This window comes from Pseudopodoces humilis, chromosome 9, assembly GCF_049639895.1.
Source record: "Pseudopodoces humilis isolate 2021_Gansu_Grassland_sample_001 chromosome 9, ASM4963989v1, whole genome shotgun sequence".
Lineage (NCBI taxonomy): Eukaryota > Metazoa > Chordata > Aves > Passeriformes > Paridae > Pseudopodoces > Pseudopodoces humilis.
In genome coordinates this window covers 33,094,496-33,112,283 of record NC_142208.1, presented here as the reverse complement: position 1 = coordinate 33,112,283, position 17,788 = coordinate 33,094,496, and the positions used below count along the sequence as shown (strand labels likewise).

The following is a 17,788-nucleotide window of genomic DNA, read 5'->3' as shown; positions in this document are numbered from 1 at the left end:
CCTTGGGTTTATTTATTTTATCTTTTCAATCAAAAAACTAAAAAACCAACCAAAAACCAAAACAATGAAAGCTGTCTGTTTCCTGGAGCAGCTCATTTGTTTTTTACTGCTGTAGTTTGTTTCCATTGGGATGGAAGGGAAAAAGATCAATGGATAAAGAGGGCAGGGAGGGACCCAAAGGAGAGCTGGCATGGGATGCTGTCCCTGGTGCATGATGCCATATGGCTGGAATGTGTGGCTCAGAGGTGAACGTCCCACCCATGAAAAATAAAGGATATATCCTGCAGCTGAAGTGCAGCATGAGAGTGCTGGATAATATCAGGAAAGCTGCCCACTGAACACCAGGAATACAATTTGTTCCCAGCAGTGGGCTTAGTAATGGAGCATACTCAAGGAGAATTTATTGGTTTTTTTTTTTTGCTACTTTCTCCATGTTTTTTTTTTTTTAATTAGCTGCAAAGCTCAGCCCTGGGCAGTGGGACAGTTTGAGGGTGTGTAGGGTATCTGAATCATAACCACCAAACAAACCCTAACTGAGCTTTTCTCCTCTTTCTCCCATCCCTCTCTTACCAAAAAAAAAAGATTACAAAAACCCACCCTACACAACCCAGAGAAAAAGAATACAGGAATCTGAGCTGCTCTGAGCAAGCAGTTTCCTTCCCAGGTGCTTCTTTTAGCTTTTTTGGTAGCATTCCTCCCTCACCACCCCATATGGCCTCTCCCATCTGCTCTGCCTCTCCCATGCCCTGGCAGCTCCCTCTGCCTCCCTGGTTTTGCCATCCCATCCATCCCTGCCCTGCTCTGCCCTCCCCCTTCTCAGGGTCTCTGCACATCCCTCAGGCACCCCTGGGTGCCATCACCTTGTGTGACCATTAGGAGTTCCATGTTAGACCTTGTTCAGCTCCTCTTGAAGTCACTCCTTGGTGTTTGGTGCTCACAGACACAGATTTACCAACCTGGCAGTGTAGGAATAACCCAAACACCCACATTTTGATACATAGCAGAGGCCATGCACTGCTCTTCTATTACTCTTTTATTGCATTAACACCAGCTCATGTCCTTGCAGCTGGATGTGCAGTGCTCCTGGGTGAGGTTTAGTTCAGTCCAGAGATAATTTCAGAGACGAGCACTCCAGAGTTTTGCAAAGCTTGTGTTTGGTTTTCATGCCCCAGGGCTGCATCCCCACAGCATCAGCAGGGTATCCCAGTGCTTTAATGGGGGGACACAAAAGGAGGTGTTTCTGGTGTGTGTACCTGCAGGAATTCAAATAAGAATAAGAAAATACCATGTATATTTATATTTTAACTGAGCATTTCTCTCTGGCTGCCGTGTCTGTAGTTCATCTGGGGAATGTAGCCACGGTGCTTGGATCAGCTAATAAGGATATATTGTTTTATATGGGAACTTCCTATGAATTTTTAAAAATACTTTCTTCAAGGAAGCTCTGAAAAGTTATCTGGAAAAGGAGCTGGCCAAAATCCAGCTCTTGTGTGCTGGAGAGGTCAGGGCTTTGCACAGGCTCTTCCCAACAGCAGGTATGAGATTTTCCCTTTCCAGCAGGGCAGGATGGGTCTTGTTGCCTGTTTGCCCATCTCTCTGGAGCTCAGGAGTTTCTCTGAAACACAGTCTCCCACACCAGAGGGGACTGCCATGAACCTGTGGGTTTTTCCAGTGTGCTGGAAGTTGCCTCCCCTTTGCCATCATCCCTCTTTCCCCACAGCAGCCCTGGCTGTGAGCCTGGACCTCCAGCATCAGTTCAAACTCCTGGGTCTCCACTGAAGGAGAAGATTCTGCACTCTTTCCCTGGTAGGATCCTGGCAGCCTCAAAGATGCTTTGCATTTAAAATATAAAACAATCTATGATTATTTATAAAATATATGTATTTGATGTCACTTTCTAAAAAATGCTCTCTGTTTGTGTGGCTTCTGTCTGCACAATACCAAGTGCCTCCAGAGTATTTGTAGTTAGAAAAACCAGTAAATATCTGTTTGGGTTTTTTCCCCTTCTTTCTAAGAGATAAGACTTGTGTCCTATTTCATTTTTGCATATGTATTCATTATGAGAAGCATTTTTTAACAGGAAAAGTTGAGTGAAAGAAAGAGCATCAATGGTGAGCACATTGCGGTGGAGGAGGGTGATCCTGTGGGTCCTGCAGCATCAGAGTGCTTTCCCAAAACATCCTCATCCTCACAGAACCACCCAGAGGCACCTTTGCCACTCACCTTTCTGCTTGCAGGGATGGGGATCCCTGGAAAGGCACCTTGGGACCTTGGCTCTCCAGCTTGTAATGCAGAGGTGATGGATGGGACAGCAAATCTTTGGGGAATTTCAAGTGTTTAAGCAAGAGGCACTGCTGATGGTGTTGAACAGGACTGAGGTGCAGGGGTTTTTTCTTATTTCTTGGATGGAGATTGTCTGTAGCTGTTGGTGCCACTGGCAGTGACAATGGCAACTGGAAAGAGGGAATAACAACTGGAGAGAGAGAATAACAACTGGAAAGAGGAAATAACAACTGCTCCAACAACTGCTCCAAGCTGTGCTCTGGAGATGGGGCACTGCACAGGGACAGCCTGCCCTCATTCTCCACGTACAAACAGCACTGTCCTACACACTCCTGACAGAGTGTGTGATTGGGATGACAATTAGAAAGTCATAAAATATCCTGAGCTGGAAAGGACCCACAGGGATCACTGAGTGCAGCCCCTGTCCCTGCATAAACACCCCAAAATCCTCCTCTGTGCATCCCTGGCAGCGCTGTCCAAAGGCTCCTGGAGCTCTGGCAGCCTCAGTGCCCATTCCCTGAACACCTGGGCAGTGCCAGCCCCCTCTGGGGGAAGAACCTTGCCCTGATCTCCAGTCTAAACCTCCCCTGACACAGCTCCAGCCGTTCCCTCAAACAGTGACGTGGGGCTGCTTTTACCTGTTTGGGACAAACTGGGCAGGACCAGGAGATGGATGTGTCCAAGAAGATGTGAATCCTGCCATCAGTCAAGTGTCATTTCTGATGCCGAAAATCAGTTGATTCATACATCAAGAAAGAATTTGGCCCTTGGTTTCTGGGTGCAGCTGAGATCAGCACAGCCTTGCTTTTTTCCCCAGTGCTTTGTGTTTATTTTCGAGGTGCTGCTGCTCAAGGCTATCAGCCTTTTTCTGCAGCCACGTTCTGTATGGAAAGAAAGGCATGTTTCATTTTTAAGTGGAAAAAAAAAAAAGCAAAAAAAAAGCCACGCACACAAAAAAACCCAAACAAACATAAACCGCAGCGTGGCACAGATTAAATCCATTTGAGACAACTCGAAAAAAAACCCAGTCATATGTGCAAGTCAATAGGAGGAGGGGAGTGGAAGGGGGAAAAGCAACTGTGACATATACAAACCCTTTAGTGTGCATAGCATAAGATTTTTTGGCTGGCACTCACATGATTTTATTCAAGGGCTGGGAAAGAACTACGATTAGTTAAAAGCTTCGGCAAAGTCTGGAGGGAGTGCTCTGAAGAGTTGGGAGCCGCGCAGAGGTGACTGTAACTCCTCTCGCAATTTCAGACCATTCTTCTGAGGCTCAGGACAAAAGCCTTTTCTTTTCCCTCCGTGTTCAAAGAGACATTTGTCTTGAGATGTTGCAGCTGTGGGCCGCGGGATCGCTTGTTTGAAGATACCCCCTCGTAGACGAAAGGAGAGGCAACGCACTGAAAAGTGGTAGTATTTTATCGTGTGTGGGTTCCCCCCCCCTTCCTCCTCCCTCCCTACTCCTCCACTGCCATGTGTGGTTTTTAATAAGAAGAAGAATGTGGAGGCAACATTTTCCAGGCAAGGGGAAATTTCCTGTTTCTCTTCTGTTTGTTTAATAAAGTGTGTAGTTGACTGTAAAACTGTAGCTACTTGGTTGTGAGCGGGTAATTCAGGCGAGTGTCAGGATCGCTTCTTGATGCACTTTTATATACTGCAGGACAACATGTTTAAAGCCTTTTTTCCTTTTTTTTTTCCTCTTTTTTTTTTTTCCTTTTTTTTTTTTATTTTACTGCTGCGTGGCGCAGGCAACTGAGATTAATAAGAATTAGGCAAATGGCTTCTGCTTTTGTTTCGGTGAGATAGTACCAGCCGTCTTGCGGTCACACAAAGGCTGCCATTTAGCAGGGAGCACTCCCTAATTCTCTTGGCAGGGGTGCCATTGGGATCGGATACAAGTGGGTGGCAAAGGGGAGGAGCGGCAGGAAAGGACAAGCAGGCTTTGTGTATTAAAAATGAAACAAAAGCACTTTATACGCGGGGCTGCGTGCAACAAGCGGCGCTGCCTGTGAGCCGGGGTGGAGTTTGAGTTCTCTGTGCCTGCAAAACCTTGCTTTTCTTTTCTTTTCTTTTCTTTTCTTTTCTTTTCTTTTCTTTTTTCTTTTATTTTCTCCCTGTAAACCTTTCCTCCTCTCCCTCTTCCTTACCAAGCTCTCCCCACACTGCTGGCCAGGCTCTGCAGGCGGCTGAAAACGCTTAAAAAAAATAAATAATAATAATAAAAAAAAAAAAGTATTGAACAATACTTGCCCCAACTTTGCAGGAACAGCTGGGGGGGTTCTCTGTAAAAATCAGCTTCAGATGGTGTGGGAAGCATCGAAATTGGGAGGCAGAGCTGATCCCACCCCAGCCCCAGGAGAGCTGGTGCCTACCTCCGCAGGGGTGGTGATGCTCGTGGTTTACACAGCATGAAAGGGTTAATGGCTGCGATGTTTTATCACAATTTCGGGGGGAGTGGCTGCTGTTTAATTACTTTCTGATCCGTGGCATACCTCCTTCTTAATGAAGCAGTGGCCTGCAGAACAAACGTGCTGTAGGAGGCGGGGTGGCTTGGTTTTGTCAGTCCAAATGTGTTGGTTTGGATGTGTTTGTGCAGGGGTAGGAGCCAGGACGGTGAGGAATGGAGGCAGGGTGGTGGAAAGGCAACGGGAGAGGCGGCTGAGGAAAACAGAGCACGGTTTAAGCTGCAAACCTGCCAATGGTTTTTATTAAAATGTCATTTCCATACATTATGCACTTCATCCTGTATTGATTTGCTTCAGAACTTTCCTTGTCGAGCTGAAATAAATTCCCTCCTTCAAGCAGGAGAAACAAGAGCAGTTCCTGTGCGTACCTCACGGGTTCCATCCACGTTCATCCTCAGTGACTGCACTTGAGTGTGTGGGCAAGGGTGACGTGCCTAAGAAGCCTGTGTCATCATGCACAATTACATCCTTAATCCCAAGCAAAGACACAGATGCTGTTTAAAAAAAAAAAAAGAAAAGAAAAGAAAAAAGGAAAAAAAACCAACTGTGTTTCGTTTGACTTTCAAAGAAGCTTATGTAAGGACAGCATAATAAACCCGTTATTTTGGGGCTCGGATTAAATGTTAAAGTTTCAGATAACCTGTGGATTCATCTTCCACCTGCCACGCTCACAGGAAGCCACTCCAACCTCTGTGTGCCCACTGCTCTGCCTTGAGCATGGTCCTGGTCCCTGGTGGGCGCTGGGCTCCAAGCTTGGGGACAGGGATGGTGGCCATCGGGACTGCCACCACCACAGTCACCTTGGCCCTGCACCAGATTCCTTTTTATTTGCAGTTGTGGTGTGAGGCTCTAAGCCTTGGAGATCATACACATTAGTAAGCATTTAAGTCAGTGTTATAATTCACTTGCTTGTTAACCTGAGAAAATAATCTAGCTGGGGTGCAGCGCTGCCCAGAGGGATTGTGTAAGCGCTCGGAGATTTGGCCATGTTTTTATTCTTGCTTATCTGCTTATCACAAGCTTCTTTCCCTTATCCAGATCGTCTCGGCACTCCACCCTGCCTACTGACACACTTGCACTCCCATCTGGATGAAATGCATGCAAACATAATGGATTACTTCCAGTAATGGAGACCTCAATAGGGAAGGGGGAGGGAAGGACCAGTTCCGAAAGCACCCACCTGTAATGCTGAAAACCTTCAGTCGGGTCTGCTGGCTTGGTTGGTTCTCCATTTCTTTAAGCAGATTCAGTGGAAAAGGAATGGAAAGCCACTGAACCCCCTCCATTAAACCTGCCTGTTTCCATGGAGTTGTTTTTTCCCCTGTAAAAGGAGTGTAGCTGTGTGAGTGTAGCAGCAGTGCAGGGTCCCTCCCTGGGACCTCGCTCTTGGTGCCTGCAGGTCTGGGGTTCATCGCTGTGGCCAGTAGTGCCCATGTCTGCAACAGCCACATCAGCTGGGGGAGACTGTCCCACAAAACACCCCAAAACAGCCCCATGGAGTTCCCTCAGCCAAGCCCTGGGCTTGTCCCCCTAATCAGCACAGCCACTGCATTTAAAGGCCAGACAGTTGTTGGCTGGTAGCCCTGGCAGGTTCTTTTGCAAAAGTGAGGAGGTAAGGAGAGGCTTTGCTGGGGCTGCTTGTCTGAGGCTTTGGAGACTCAAAGCCAGACCCTCTAGCTCCAACCATCTCATGGTGCTGCAGCAGAAATAAAGCACCACATTATACCCAGAGCACCTGGTCCCCTCACCTGTGCTCTGCTCAGAAACTGCCTAAGCAGCTGAGAAAGATACCTGAGGTATTTCACAGGGTCCTAATATAATAAACACCATTACTGAAAGGGAGGTGTAGAAATTTCTGAGTGATTTGTCCCAAAATGAACCAGTTAATCCCCACCAGAACAATAAATAGGATATAAAATTCAGCATGCTGTGGCCCTTGGGTGATGATCAATTCCTTCCTCTCCTCCGAGGAGAATATTTGGTTTACAAAGACAAGCTTTGCTGTTCCCATGAAACCTTTGGTAGTTGGCAATACATCAGAGTATAACCTTCTGTGCTAAAGAGGTCCTCAGTGTCCTGCTCTTCCCGTGATTTTCCAGGAATCCTGCTCTTTGAGTCTCTGTTTGGACTTGTTTTTCTGAGGTAGTCAGAATGGTAAAGCCATTCCCTAAAAAAACAGGGGCAAAACCGCAGCTGTGTTCCCAGAGAGTATTCCAGTCCCTTGGCCAGAGTTTCAGCCCTTGTTGCTGTTACCCCTGGCCCTGCAGTGCAGGATGTCAGCAGGTGCTGCTGCCCCTCCAGTGCCAGGGAGCCGTGAGAAACGCGCTGTGCTCGCTGTGCCCGCAGGTATCCGCCCGCAGATCATGAACGGCCCCATGCACCCCCGGCCCCTGGTGGCGCTGCTGGACGGCAGGGACTGCACCGTGGAGATGCCCATCCTGAAGGACCTGGCCACGGTGGCATTCTGTGACGCACAATCAACTCAGGAGATTCACGAGAAGGTACCGGGAGAGCTGGGGTGGGCTGGAGGCAGCGGGGTCTGGCCTTGCTCTTCCACGTCTTTAAAGCATCTTCCAGTGCCTAGAGGGGCTCCAGGAGAGCTGGACAGGGGCTTTGGACAAGGTGTGGAGTGACAGGACACAGGGAATGGCTTCCCACTGCCAGAGGGCAGGGACAGATGGGATATTGGGAAAAAATTCCTCCCTATGAGGAATGGGGAAGCCCTGACACAGGTGCCCAGAGGAGCTGTGGCTGCCCCAGGATCTCTGGAAGTGTCCAAGGCCGGGCTGGACAGGGCTTGGAGTACCTTGGGACGGTGGAAGGAGTCCCTGCCCATGGCAGGGGTTTGGAAAAATGAGCTCCTTTCCAACCCAAATCAGTCTGATCATTTGATTTTTGAACAGAAAAAGTACAAAGCAGCACTTCGAGTCAATCACCAGATAACATCAACAGAAGCCACTGCAGATTAAAATTCATTCAGGTTGTTTTAGAAGCCAGATGTTATTTTGGAAAAAAAAAAAAAAGTCACTTTATCTCTTTGCATCAGGTTTGTCACATCAATGTTATTAACATTTCTCATGTTCTTTGAAGTCCGTGGTGATCTTGCTGTGGCTTTGCTGACACCATCCCAGCTGCAGCTGGTGGATCTTCACAGGTCCTTGGTGCACCTCCAGCAGCTCCTCTCTCTCCAGGGGGAGTGGAGGAGGTTTGGGAATCATTCAGGCAGATCCATGTGGTGTGGATGAATGCTTCTGCTTGGAAGCTCTACTACATGTAACTGCTTCTCTTAAAAGTATTATTTCAGACGCCTCAAATGAGGTTTGAAGTGATCAGAAATCACTTCCAAGATCTGGGAAAGAGGAATGCAAATAGCATCAGTGCTGGTCTTTGCAGATACTAAATTTGGGGGAAGGAGAATGGGGGTTTGTTGTGAGACATTAATAGATGAGCCAGGCTTGAGGGGTTTGGATGGGTCTTGGGTTTTCAGAGCACTGAGGTAGCATGTGGTGAGCACCAATGATGATCTGGATCTTCACTGAAGGGGCAAGGCCCAGCCCTGTGTGACTGTGCAGCCTCTGCAGAGCTTCTCAGGTCCCCTTGAGAAGAGCCAGGAAAGGTAGGTGTGGCCAGAGTTTGGACATGCACAAGGAGGTCCAGGAGTTAGGAGTGTCCCACAGTCCTGTTCAAACCCTTCAGACAGTCCTGCAACACGAATTCCTTTCTGAAAGCAGAACTACTGCTGCCTGGAAGCAGAGGGATTTGCAGATAACCACCTGGAAAAAAACACCTGCTCAGATGTAACATCATAACTTTGGGATATTCACCAAATCCATTCCCAGAGGTGTTGGTGGGCCACAACCCTGCAGGGTTTGGTGACACCTGGCTCAGCCAGCAGGTCAGCAGTGAGAATGTCCAACTCACTGTGCCATGTTCCTGATTCCTGAGCTGCAGGTGTCCCCCCAGGTGTGCTGGTGGCTCCTGACTGCTGTGTTGTGTTGCAGGTGTTGAATGAAGCCGTGGGGGCCATGATGTACCACACCATCACCCTGACCCGGGAGGACCTGGAGAAGTTCAAGGCCTTGCGGGTCATCGTCCGAATAGGCAGCGGCTACGACAACATCGACATCAAAGCCGCTGGGGAGCTCGGTAGGTCCCAGCTCTGCACCCTGACTCCCTCCCTCCTTCCTCCCTCCCTCCCTCCTCCCTGGCACAAGGAGCTGCTGCTTCCTTGGGACCACGCTGGCATAGCAGAGTTCCAGGCAGAGCCTCCATTCAGCCTCTAAAATTACAGGTGGAGTTTACATTTTTTGCACACAGAGAATATTATGCCATGAAAACCTGACCATGAAGTGAACAAAATAATGCAGTTTTAGAAAGCAGCTTTTGGGTTCATATCATTAAAAAATTGCCCTGTCTGAATCCCTCATTCCTGCACTGTTTCAAGTTCAGGTGCCCCTTCATGCCACTGGGTATTTGTATGACTGTTCTATTTCTGCCACAGGAGAGTGGATACAGCTTTAGAAAAATTGGAGGAAGGGTGTTTTATTATCTTTTGTTAAGCAAGATCAGTCTCTTGATCGGAGCTGGTTCTCTGAGTCATGCCTGCTCCGCTGGGAAGGCGCTGTGTTGGATGGTGGAGCAGGAATTGTGTGTTGGGTTGGTGCCACCTCCTTTGCCATCTCATCAAAGGTGCCTCAGGAACCTGGAAAAGGCTTTTAGCATGGATTGTCGAGAACAGGGAGAGTCATGTTGTCAGGCAATGATGGGACCACCCAATTTCCGAATTGGTTTGGGTGGTCACAGACTTTTGGCTGCACATGCCCAGCTGCAAGAGCTTAATTGTATCCCTGGTTTTAGCAGCTGAGTTACAACAGGCTTTACTCATCTGATCCCAAGATTCAGTCTGTGGGGCAGCCTTTTGGCATATGTTGTATTAAAGGTTATCTCTGGGGAAGTGAAGAGTAACAGCCATTCCACCTGAGCTGTTTTACAGAGATAATTGCAATAAGAGAGTCTCATATAGTCATTCCTAAAAAAAGCAATTCTCAATATAGTGAATTGTTTTCTTTTTTCAAGAGGAGAACAGTGTCTTCTCAGTGTAATGGTTTCTACATGTTTTTAACTCTTATTGTTATTATCCATTATAACAATGTTCTGAGGCTTTGAACATCAGGAAGGGAAAGATATAACGAATAAAGTAATGGGATACTGCAGCATAATCCTTCTTTTTTACTTGGCAAATTGGGTGGCCAAATGATGTGGTTTCGAGTAGAAAATGTAATGACTTCCCACAAATGTAGCGTAAAGTTTAATTGGTATTGCTTTCCATAAGGTAGTTTTTAAACCGTGCAGTCAATCAGTGACCAGGGCCTGAGCAGCGGTGCCAGGGCCACCCACTGGCTGGGCTGGGCACCAGTTTGGACCCGTTAAAAGGCACCCCAGAACGGGCTGATGGGGTTGAACCATCATCCCTGGGTGTCTGAGGGGCACAGAGTAAACACCAGTGTGAGGAGCTGGTGGGAAGGGCAGCTGGGAGTCACCTCATCCCACAGATGGGTCCCTGAGACAGGGGGCAGGGGCTGGCAGGGCTGGCACGGGCCAGGCTGTGATCTGTGTGTGGCCTCCGCAGGAATCGCCGTCTGCAACATCCCCTCGGCCGCCGTGGAGGAGACGGCCGACTCCACCGTGTGCCACGTGCTCAACCTGTACCGGCGGAACACGTGGCTGTACCAGGCGCTGCGCGAGGGCACGCGGGTGCAGAGCGTGGAGCAGATCCGGGAGGTGGCCTCCGGAGCCGCCCGCATCCGCGGAGAGACGCTCGGCCTCATCGGCTTCGGTGCGTGGGGCAAGGGCGGCTCCTGAGGGGGAAGGACCCAGAGTGAGCATTTCCAAAACCAGAAGCACCACAGTGGATCGGTGTGAAACAGGGAGAACATCTCACACGGGTTTTTGGGGAGCTGTTTTTGAGCTGTGGTTGAGTCCTTGGAGGAGCATTGGTGAAACGCAGTGGTGTTTTAGAGGGACCACAACTCTCGAGGTAGTGCTGCTGTCCTCACCCTGAGCCACAGCTACAGCAACCCAGCCCTCCCTGAGCCACTCTGGCCTGCACAGTGCAGGGCTGTGTAAAACGGAGCTTAAGTTCAGCCACAGCTGTAGAGAGTTTCAGTGTTAGAGGCGGGATCAGCTAATTAATGACAAGCGCTCATACCAGCATGTTTAAATGGGGAAACTGAGGTAAGGCAGGGGAATGTCTGGGGAGCCCTGCAGGCCCCAGGGGACAGTCCTCAGGTCCTGCTGGGACCTCAGCCTCTCGGACACAGGGAAGTTGGGCTCAGTTAACTCCCGCTGTCCCTTCCCTTTGGCACAGGTCGCACTGCACAGGCGGTCGCGGTCCGAGCCAAGGCCTTTGGCTTCAACGTGATCTTCTATGACCCGTACCTGCAGGACGGCATCGAGCGCTCCCTGGGCGTCCAGCGGGTCTACACCCTGCAGGACCTGCTCTACCAGAGCGACTGCGTCTCCTTGCACTGCAACCTTAACGAACACAACCACCACCTTATCAATGACTTCACGATTAAGCAGGTAATTAATTCACCTCATGTGCGTGGCCGAGGAGAGCTTTGGTGGGCAGGGCCTGAGTGCAGGAGCTGGCCACAGATCCCTCAGTTTCCCCTGTGAGCCAGCAGCTCCAGAACAGCTGGTTGCACCCAGGTGTGTCTCCCCACAGTGTTTAGGGGGGGCAGTGTCCTGCCAGGTGAATGATCCCCGTCCCTCTGGTGCAGAGGTGATGGCAACAGCGGGTTTTGTTTGCCAACACCAACCCAAGATGGAGATCCCATGGAAAACCCACGTGTGGTGGGATGGGGGTTGCTCTGGGGCTGGAGCAGAAAAAGTGGGATGCTGTCACAGCTGGAGGCAGCACGCCAGGGTGGGGGTGAGGATGGGATGGGGTCAGAGCAGCCAGCTGATGGTCATCCCTCTCTGTGCCGGCGGCAGATGAGGCAGGGAGCGTTCCTGGTGAACACGGCCCGCGGGGGGCTGGTGGACGAGAAGGCCTTAACCCAAGCCCTGAAGGAGGGACGGATACGAGGGGCCGCGCTCGACGTGCACGAGTCGGAACCGTTCAGGTAAAGCTCCAGCTCGTGCCAACACCAACCAGGGGTACCCAGCACCCACTGAGTGTCACTGCCCCTTGGCACACAGCCCAGCGCTGGGGGACAGTCCTGCTGTTGTCAGCTTGCAGCAGCCATCAGCTGTAGTCCAGCACTGGGCTTACGTGTGCTCAAATGGACACTGAGAGCTTAGAACAAGAACCCAGCCTGTGTTTAGATAAAATCCTGAAACATTCACTATAGCCTGTGAGAACAAATTCACTGTGCTCAGTGCTGGGCGTTTTTGCCTGCAGCCTGGGAAGGGCTGGGCTGTAACTGGGAGTGCAGCTTCTCTCACCACAGAAATATTTAAACAAAAAGTTTGCTCCTACACAAGGGGAACCCCAGTGTCCACCCTCTCCCATCCTGGGCTGACCCACAGCATGTCCCTTTATCCCCACACTGCTGGAGACACCCCCAAACATTTTTCCCATGGGAGCATTTAGCCAAACCACTCCATGGGTTGGTGTTTCAGCTCTTTTTGGTGCATTTTCAGAAGCCTGCATTTTCTGAGCCCTGCATGGAAGCTGTGCTTCCTCCCCAGCATTTCTGTGGCCATTTTGGGCTGGCAGGACTGTCAGGCCAGGAAATCATGGAATGATTTGGACTGGAAGGCACCCTAAAGGTCATCTAGTTCTATTTCTTTGCCATGGGCAAGGACACTTTCCACTAGAGCAGGTTCATCCAAACCCCGTTCAGCCTGGCCTTGGAAAGAGTGTTACAGAGGCAGAGGGCAGGCCACAAGCCTTTTGCCGTTCATCTTTTATTCTTTGTTTAAACATTAATCTCTTTCTTTGTCTTCCCCTGCTCCCAGTTTTGCTCAAGGCCCATTGAAAGATGCTCCCAACCTGATCTGCACTCCCCACACAGCCTGGTACAGCGAGCAGGCGTCCCTAGAGATGAGAGAAGCTGCTGCCACGGAAATCCGACGTGCGATCACAGGTACCCAGCCCCTGGGGGTGCTGGGCTTGGCTCCCTGGGTGCCTGGAACGGGAGCCAGGAGGAGCAGAGACAGGGATTCACCCTGCTCATGTTCCCAGCAGCTCACTGGGAAAGGGATCTAACCCCAGTTTGCTTCCCAGTGAAAGAGCTGAGAACCCAAAGTTCCCTGTTTTGTTGTGACTGGGTGACAGGTTTTGTGTTGGTTTGATTTTTTTAATGAATGAGCAAATATTGGAGTCTGTGACTGGGAAGAACAGGACAGGGAAGCAGAAACCGCTGCCCCTGTTACTGGTGCTAACCCACACAGTGGGGCAGACACAGCCACTGCATTCCAAAACCCAAATCCAAGGTGGTGGGCACAATACTCCAGCAATAGTGTTTCTCCTGTCCTAAAAGTTGCCCTCAAGGGATCACCTCCTCTGAAAGCCAAGTGTTGGGAGTGAGTGAGGGTGGGTAACTGGTCTCCAACCCTGCACCTCGGGACAGCCAAAACATCCTCCTGAAACAAGAAATGTGGGATTATTTTTTTTCCTCCCACCCTTCACACTGACATAGTGAAATTTTAAGCATTGCAGCTCCTTAGAGGGTGATAAAGCTGGGCCCTCCCTGACACAGGCTCCCCTTTCTTGCCATCTCCAGGCCGCATCCCAGAAAGCCTAAGGAACTGTGTGAATAAGGAATTCTTTGTCACGACGGCCCCGTGGTCAGTAATAGACCAGCAGGCGATTCATCCCGAGCTCAATGGTGCCACGTACAGGTGAGCGGGAGAACGGGGACACCGCGAGCACCCGGCGAGGACAGCGAGGGTGGGCACCTGGGGACCCCCCTGAGGACCAGCCCTCCCAGCTCGGAGGTTACCCATGCTGTGTGAGCCAGCCCCGGCTGGGTAAAACCTCCCTTTGCAGAGCTGGGAGTCACTGGCAGCGTCTCTGCAAGCGGCAGGAGCCTCCCAGGCCCCTCCACGAGCTGGAGGTGACTCTGAACTGCAGCAGCAACTCTGTGCTTCTGTCCGTGACTAAACCCTGTGAGCCAGGCCCAGCTCTAGGTTAATGAGCCAGGGGAGAAGCTCCAAATACAGGGCTGTAGTCAGGTGACCCAATTTCCACCTAAATCCGAGATTAAGGGTTACTTACAGCTCGGTTTAGATGGCTCCGAGTGTGCTGGTAGGAGATGTTAGGCTCAAGGAGCTGGAGCCTGGGCTCATTCAGGGCATCACCACTGCCAAAAATACTCTGAGCTACAAAATACCCTGCAGGGCACAGCAGGGCATGTCAGGCAGAGCCAGGCCAGAGTTACCCAGCAGCAGAGCCCCAAGGCCCCAGGCAGCTCCTGGGCCATGCAGGCCACAGGCAGTGAAGGCTCCCTCTGACCAGCAGAACATCCAGACCTGGAAAAAGCCTCCCCCTGTTCCCACTCTTGTTCCCAAACATGGGGGCAGTGCCAGGACCTGAGGACAAGCCTTGGCTTTCCCAGCTTAACTTGTGTCTGCAGGGAGCTTCATCCTGGCTAAGCTCCTGCAGCCCTGGAGCCCCTGGAAGCTGGCTCAGCTCTCCACCTTCATGGGCAGGTAAAATTCCCCTCCCAGCTTCCCAACCCACCGTGCCTCAAGGCAGTGGAGTCACAGGAAAGTGGGTGCCCTCAGGCCTCACATGGCCACAGAGCTCCACATGGTTTTGTCCTCATTGCCCCCACATCACAGCTGAACAAAATATTATTAATCTCCTTTTTCACACTCACTGTTGTTTCTTGGAATGTGTACAATTCCTCCTGCTCTTGGAAAAGCTAGATTAGATCTGAACCCATCTTTGAGCTGTGCTGTTCCATGAGGAGGATGCAGCTCACCTTCCACACAGGGAAAATTTACAGGTGTAGGTGTTCAAAGTAGGCACACACAGTGATGATGGGGTCAGCATGTCAGCATCTGGGGCTTCAGAGAGCATCCCAGATGGTTCCTTACCCAAATTTCCAAAGGAGAAGGGCTTCCCCATGGTCCAGGAGGCTGTGAGAAGGCACCGAACAAGCTGCAGTCCTGGTGGTGTAACAGTGACACTTACTCAAGGCACAGCAGTTGCTGTTTAACTCCGAGCTCTCTCTTGTAACTTAAAAGGAAAACCAAACCTGGCTCCAGGAGAGAAGTGGGATCTCTCTTCTCCACGGTGGGCTGACGGGTGTGTGATGAGCTCTGCTGTGACAAACCTGCCTCTGTGTGTCTCCTCTGCCAGGTATCCCCCAGGGATGGTCAGCGTGGCACCGGGAGGAATCCCAGCAGCTATGGAGGGGATCATTCCCGGAGGCATCCCTGTCACTCACAACCTTCCCACAGTGGCACATCCTTCCCAAGCTCCATCGCCCAACCAGCCCACAAAACATGGGGACAACAGGGAACATCCCAACGAGCAATAGCAGAGAATTTAAAAACCATTCAATAAACTTAGGACCAAGAGACATTGGAAAAGAAGTTATACATGAACTAAAAGAGAAGAATTTGATACGAAATTTGTAATGTTGATTTTGGACAGACGCATCATTGATGTTCCAGTGTTCCCGACAAAGTGACAGCAGCCAAGACTGGGGAGAAGCCCTGGAGAAGTCACCTGCTCCCTGCAGTGCTGAAAACTAGGATGTGATACGTTAATGAGCAACTTCTGTTATTGTGTGTTGAGTTTCCTTCATCTGTGCATCAATCACATGAATAAAAATGAATTTCTTTTCCCCCCTCAATTCCTTGGGAAGGACAGGGCTCCTGCACTGTGTCCAGGCCACTGAATTAAGCCATCTTTACTGAGTTCACAAGAAACCATTGTGTGGCTTCAGCCCTTTCCTTTCTCTTGCATCTGGTGACCTCTCCTAACAGGGGGCAGCAGTCCTGGCTTAGAAGTGGAAGAAAAAAAAAAGAAAATCCTCCTCCTCCTCCTTTTTGCAGTCTCACAGGGCCAGTGCCGTGTAACAGAAGTTCTCCTGCCAGGTCTAAGTTCCAGCCATTCCAGCCGGGATCTGTGGGATGGGGAGGGCAGAAAGGGCTCCTGGCACTGAGCACTGCCCTCCCAGGCTAAGGAAAACCAAACTGCCAGTCTCTTCTCTGCCCAGTACACTGAATAAAGTAGCTGTGCATCCACCTACGCCCTGCAATGATGCAAGAAAAACTGAAAGAAAAAAAAAGAAAAAAAAAGGAAAAAAAAAAAAAGAAGAAAGTATTAAGTTTCACACACTATTTGTACTCAAATATATTTTCTCAGTTTTAAATCTGCAGCTATTTTATCAAGTGGAAAAAGTCTTGAGCTGGAAAGGGTTCAAGAATAATGTTGCATTTCCTTATGTCTCAGGAAACACTTTTTATGGTAACTTGTCAGACTGTCTATGAACAAAATCCACTTTTTTAGACATTGATAAAAGTCTTCTTTTCTTCACGTGATATTTTATACAAGAACACTTCAAGATGTGTTATTAGATGTGACTGATTTTAACAAATCCTATTAGATTTGTATCAACTAGTTACATGTTATATTCATAGTCTTTTGTGAATCATCGCCTTTTTGTTTTTAAAGATGGCCTGTTTTGAGCCTTTGTATGGGTACATTCCTGTTTCTGTGACAAAAAAAAAAAGAAATCTTGAGCTGTCCCAAACAGACAAAAAAAGAAACCAATGGCTATCAGTATGTTTTGTTTTAGTGTGTTACCGTTACTGTATTTGTTTATTGTAAAGGTGGACATTTAGCGTTCAGTGCAGTTTTCAATAAAAAGTGATAAAATTTCTATAATTTCTGAAAGGCCAAGAGCTCTCGCTGCAGTCTGGGGCTTGGAGACACTGAGAGGTAACCATAAGGTACAGAAACATAATTCTGATCATATTTGGTGAATATGTACAGTGGGAGGGGAAGGGCCCTTCCAACTCAGACCATTCTGTGATGAAGTGATCACTGTGGGTTTCCACTAAGCTACAAAGGCAGCTACAACTCAAACTAACATTTTCTGTACATTTTCAAGAGCTGAAGCATTATCAAACCATTGGAAAATAAAGCCCAAAAAAGTGTTCAGGAGGTGCTGCTTGAGCCTCACTGGGCAGAAAGCCTGTTCTTGTTTCTACCCTTCTTTCCCACTGTGTTCAAGTGCCACACACATGGAGTTAGATGGAGTTAGACGGGGACTAAAAAAAGCTGAAACCAAAGTGTCCAAGTTACAAAACTCTGTATTTTGTTTGCTTTAAATTAAACTGAAAACTTGGTTACCAGCTTCAAACATCCACAAAAGAGGTCACCTGTTACAGAGGGATGGCTCCTTGTCAGTGCTTAGCACAGCCCAGTGGCGAGTTATCCATGACCTCTGCGAGAAACTGGGATAAAACAGGTCAGATATGGGGAGAAGTGTTTGGGAGACACTGAAATGACCATCAAAACCAAGAGGAAAACATTTAATTGATGTTAAGGTTTAGAGTTGTTTTAAAAATAAACGAGCCCTGGTACTTTGTTTCTCAATAATCCAATAACCTCCGTGCGCCGCAGGATCCGTGAGCCAGCAGTGACTCCGAGCTCAGAAAATGCTGGAGCTTTCATCCAACACCCAACTTCCCTTTCAGCCAAAACCAAGGACAGAAGTGCCACAAGCTCAACAGGAGCAGAGGTTAAGCCATCCCAAGGGTTACAAGTGCCTGCAGGGAGAACACCAGCACAACATGCAAAGATTGGAGCCGTGGAAGCGGAAAGGGAAGAACATCATCACAGCTGGGAGATGCCAAAGCACCAGGAGCTGCAGCTCTCAAATGGAAAATTGCTGGGCAAAGAAACAGGAGATGAACAGTTGCTGCTGAAGGTTTGTGGCTGACAGAGCCATGCTGCTGTTGTCCCGCTCAGGGAAGGCAGGCAGGAAGGCTCTCCTGGGATAATAATCTCTTTCTCCAGGGAAGCTCCAGAGATGTCAAAGTAGCTGTCAAAACAAGCAGCTTCAAGG

General features: G+C 49.4%; 1 protein-coding gene and 2 long non-coding RNA genes across 5 annotated transcripts in view; 1 reads left to right on the top strand and 2 right to left on the bottom strand.

The window, feature by feature from the left end:
- Positions 1-15,360, top strand: part of CTBP2 (C-terminal binding protein 2) — a 129,021-nt gene extending 113,661 nt beyond the window's left edge. For all 3 annotated transcript variants that reach the window (XM_005528837.3, XM_014257697.2, XM_005528835.3), the window contains 8 exons: positions 7,098-7,252; positions 8,753-8,897; positions 10,381-10,587; positions 11,119-11,333; positions 11,748-11,878; positions 12,717-12,844; positions 13,484-13,601; positions 15,067-15,360. In XM_005528837.3, coding sequence (XP_005528894.1) covers positions 7,098-7,252; positions 8,753-8,897; positions 10,381-10,587; positions 11,119-11,333; positions 11,748-11,878; positions 12,717-12,844; positions 13,484-13,601; positions 15,067-15,247 — 1,280 coding nt within the window. In that variant the 3' untranslated portion in view covers positions 15,248-15,360. The remainder of the gene's footprint in view (positions 1-7,097; positions 7,253-8,752; positions 8,898-10,380; positions 10,588-11,118; positions 11,334-11,747; positions 11,879-12,716; positions 12,845-13,483; positions 13,602-15,066) is intronic.
- Positions 1,094-3,681, bottom strand: LOC148183813 (uncharacterized). Its single transcript, XR_015773303.1, has 4 exons — positions 3,420-3,681; positions 2,922-3,164; positions 2,224-2,453; positions 1,094-1,253 (listed from the first exon to the last, which is right to left on the bottom strand). It is a non-coding gene; the product is annotated as an uncharacterized LOC148183813 (long non-coding RNA).
- LOC148183812 (uncharacterized) lies at positions 4,965-6,493 on the bottom strand. The gene is made up of 2 exons (XR_015773267.1): positions 5,932-6,493; positions 4,965-5,245 (listed from the first exon to the last, which is right to left on the bottom strand). It is a non-coding gene; the product is annotated as an uncharacterized LOC148183812 (long non-coding RNA).
- Positions 15,361-17,788: the final 2,428 nt, after the last annotated feature.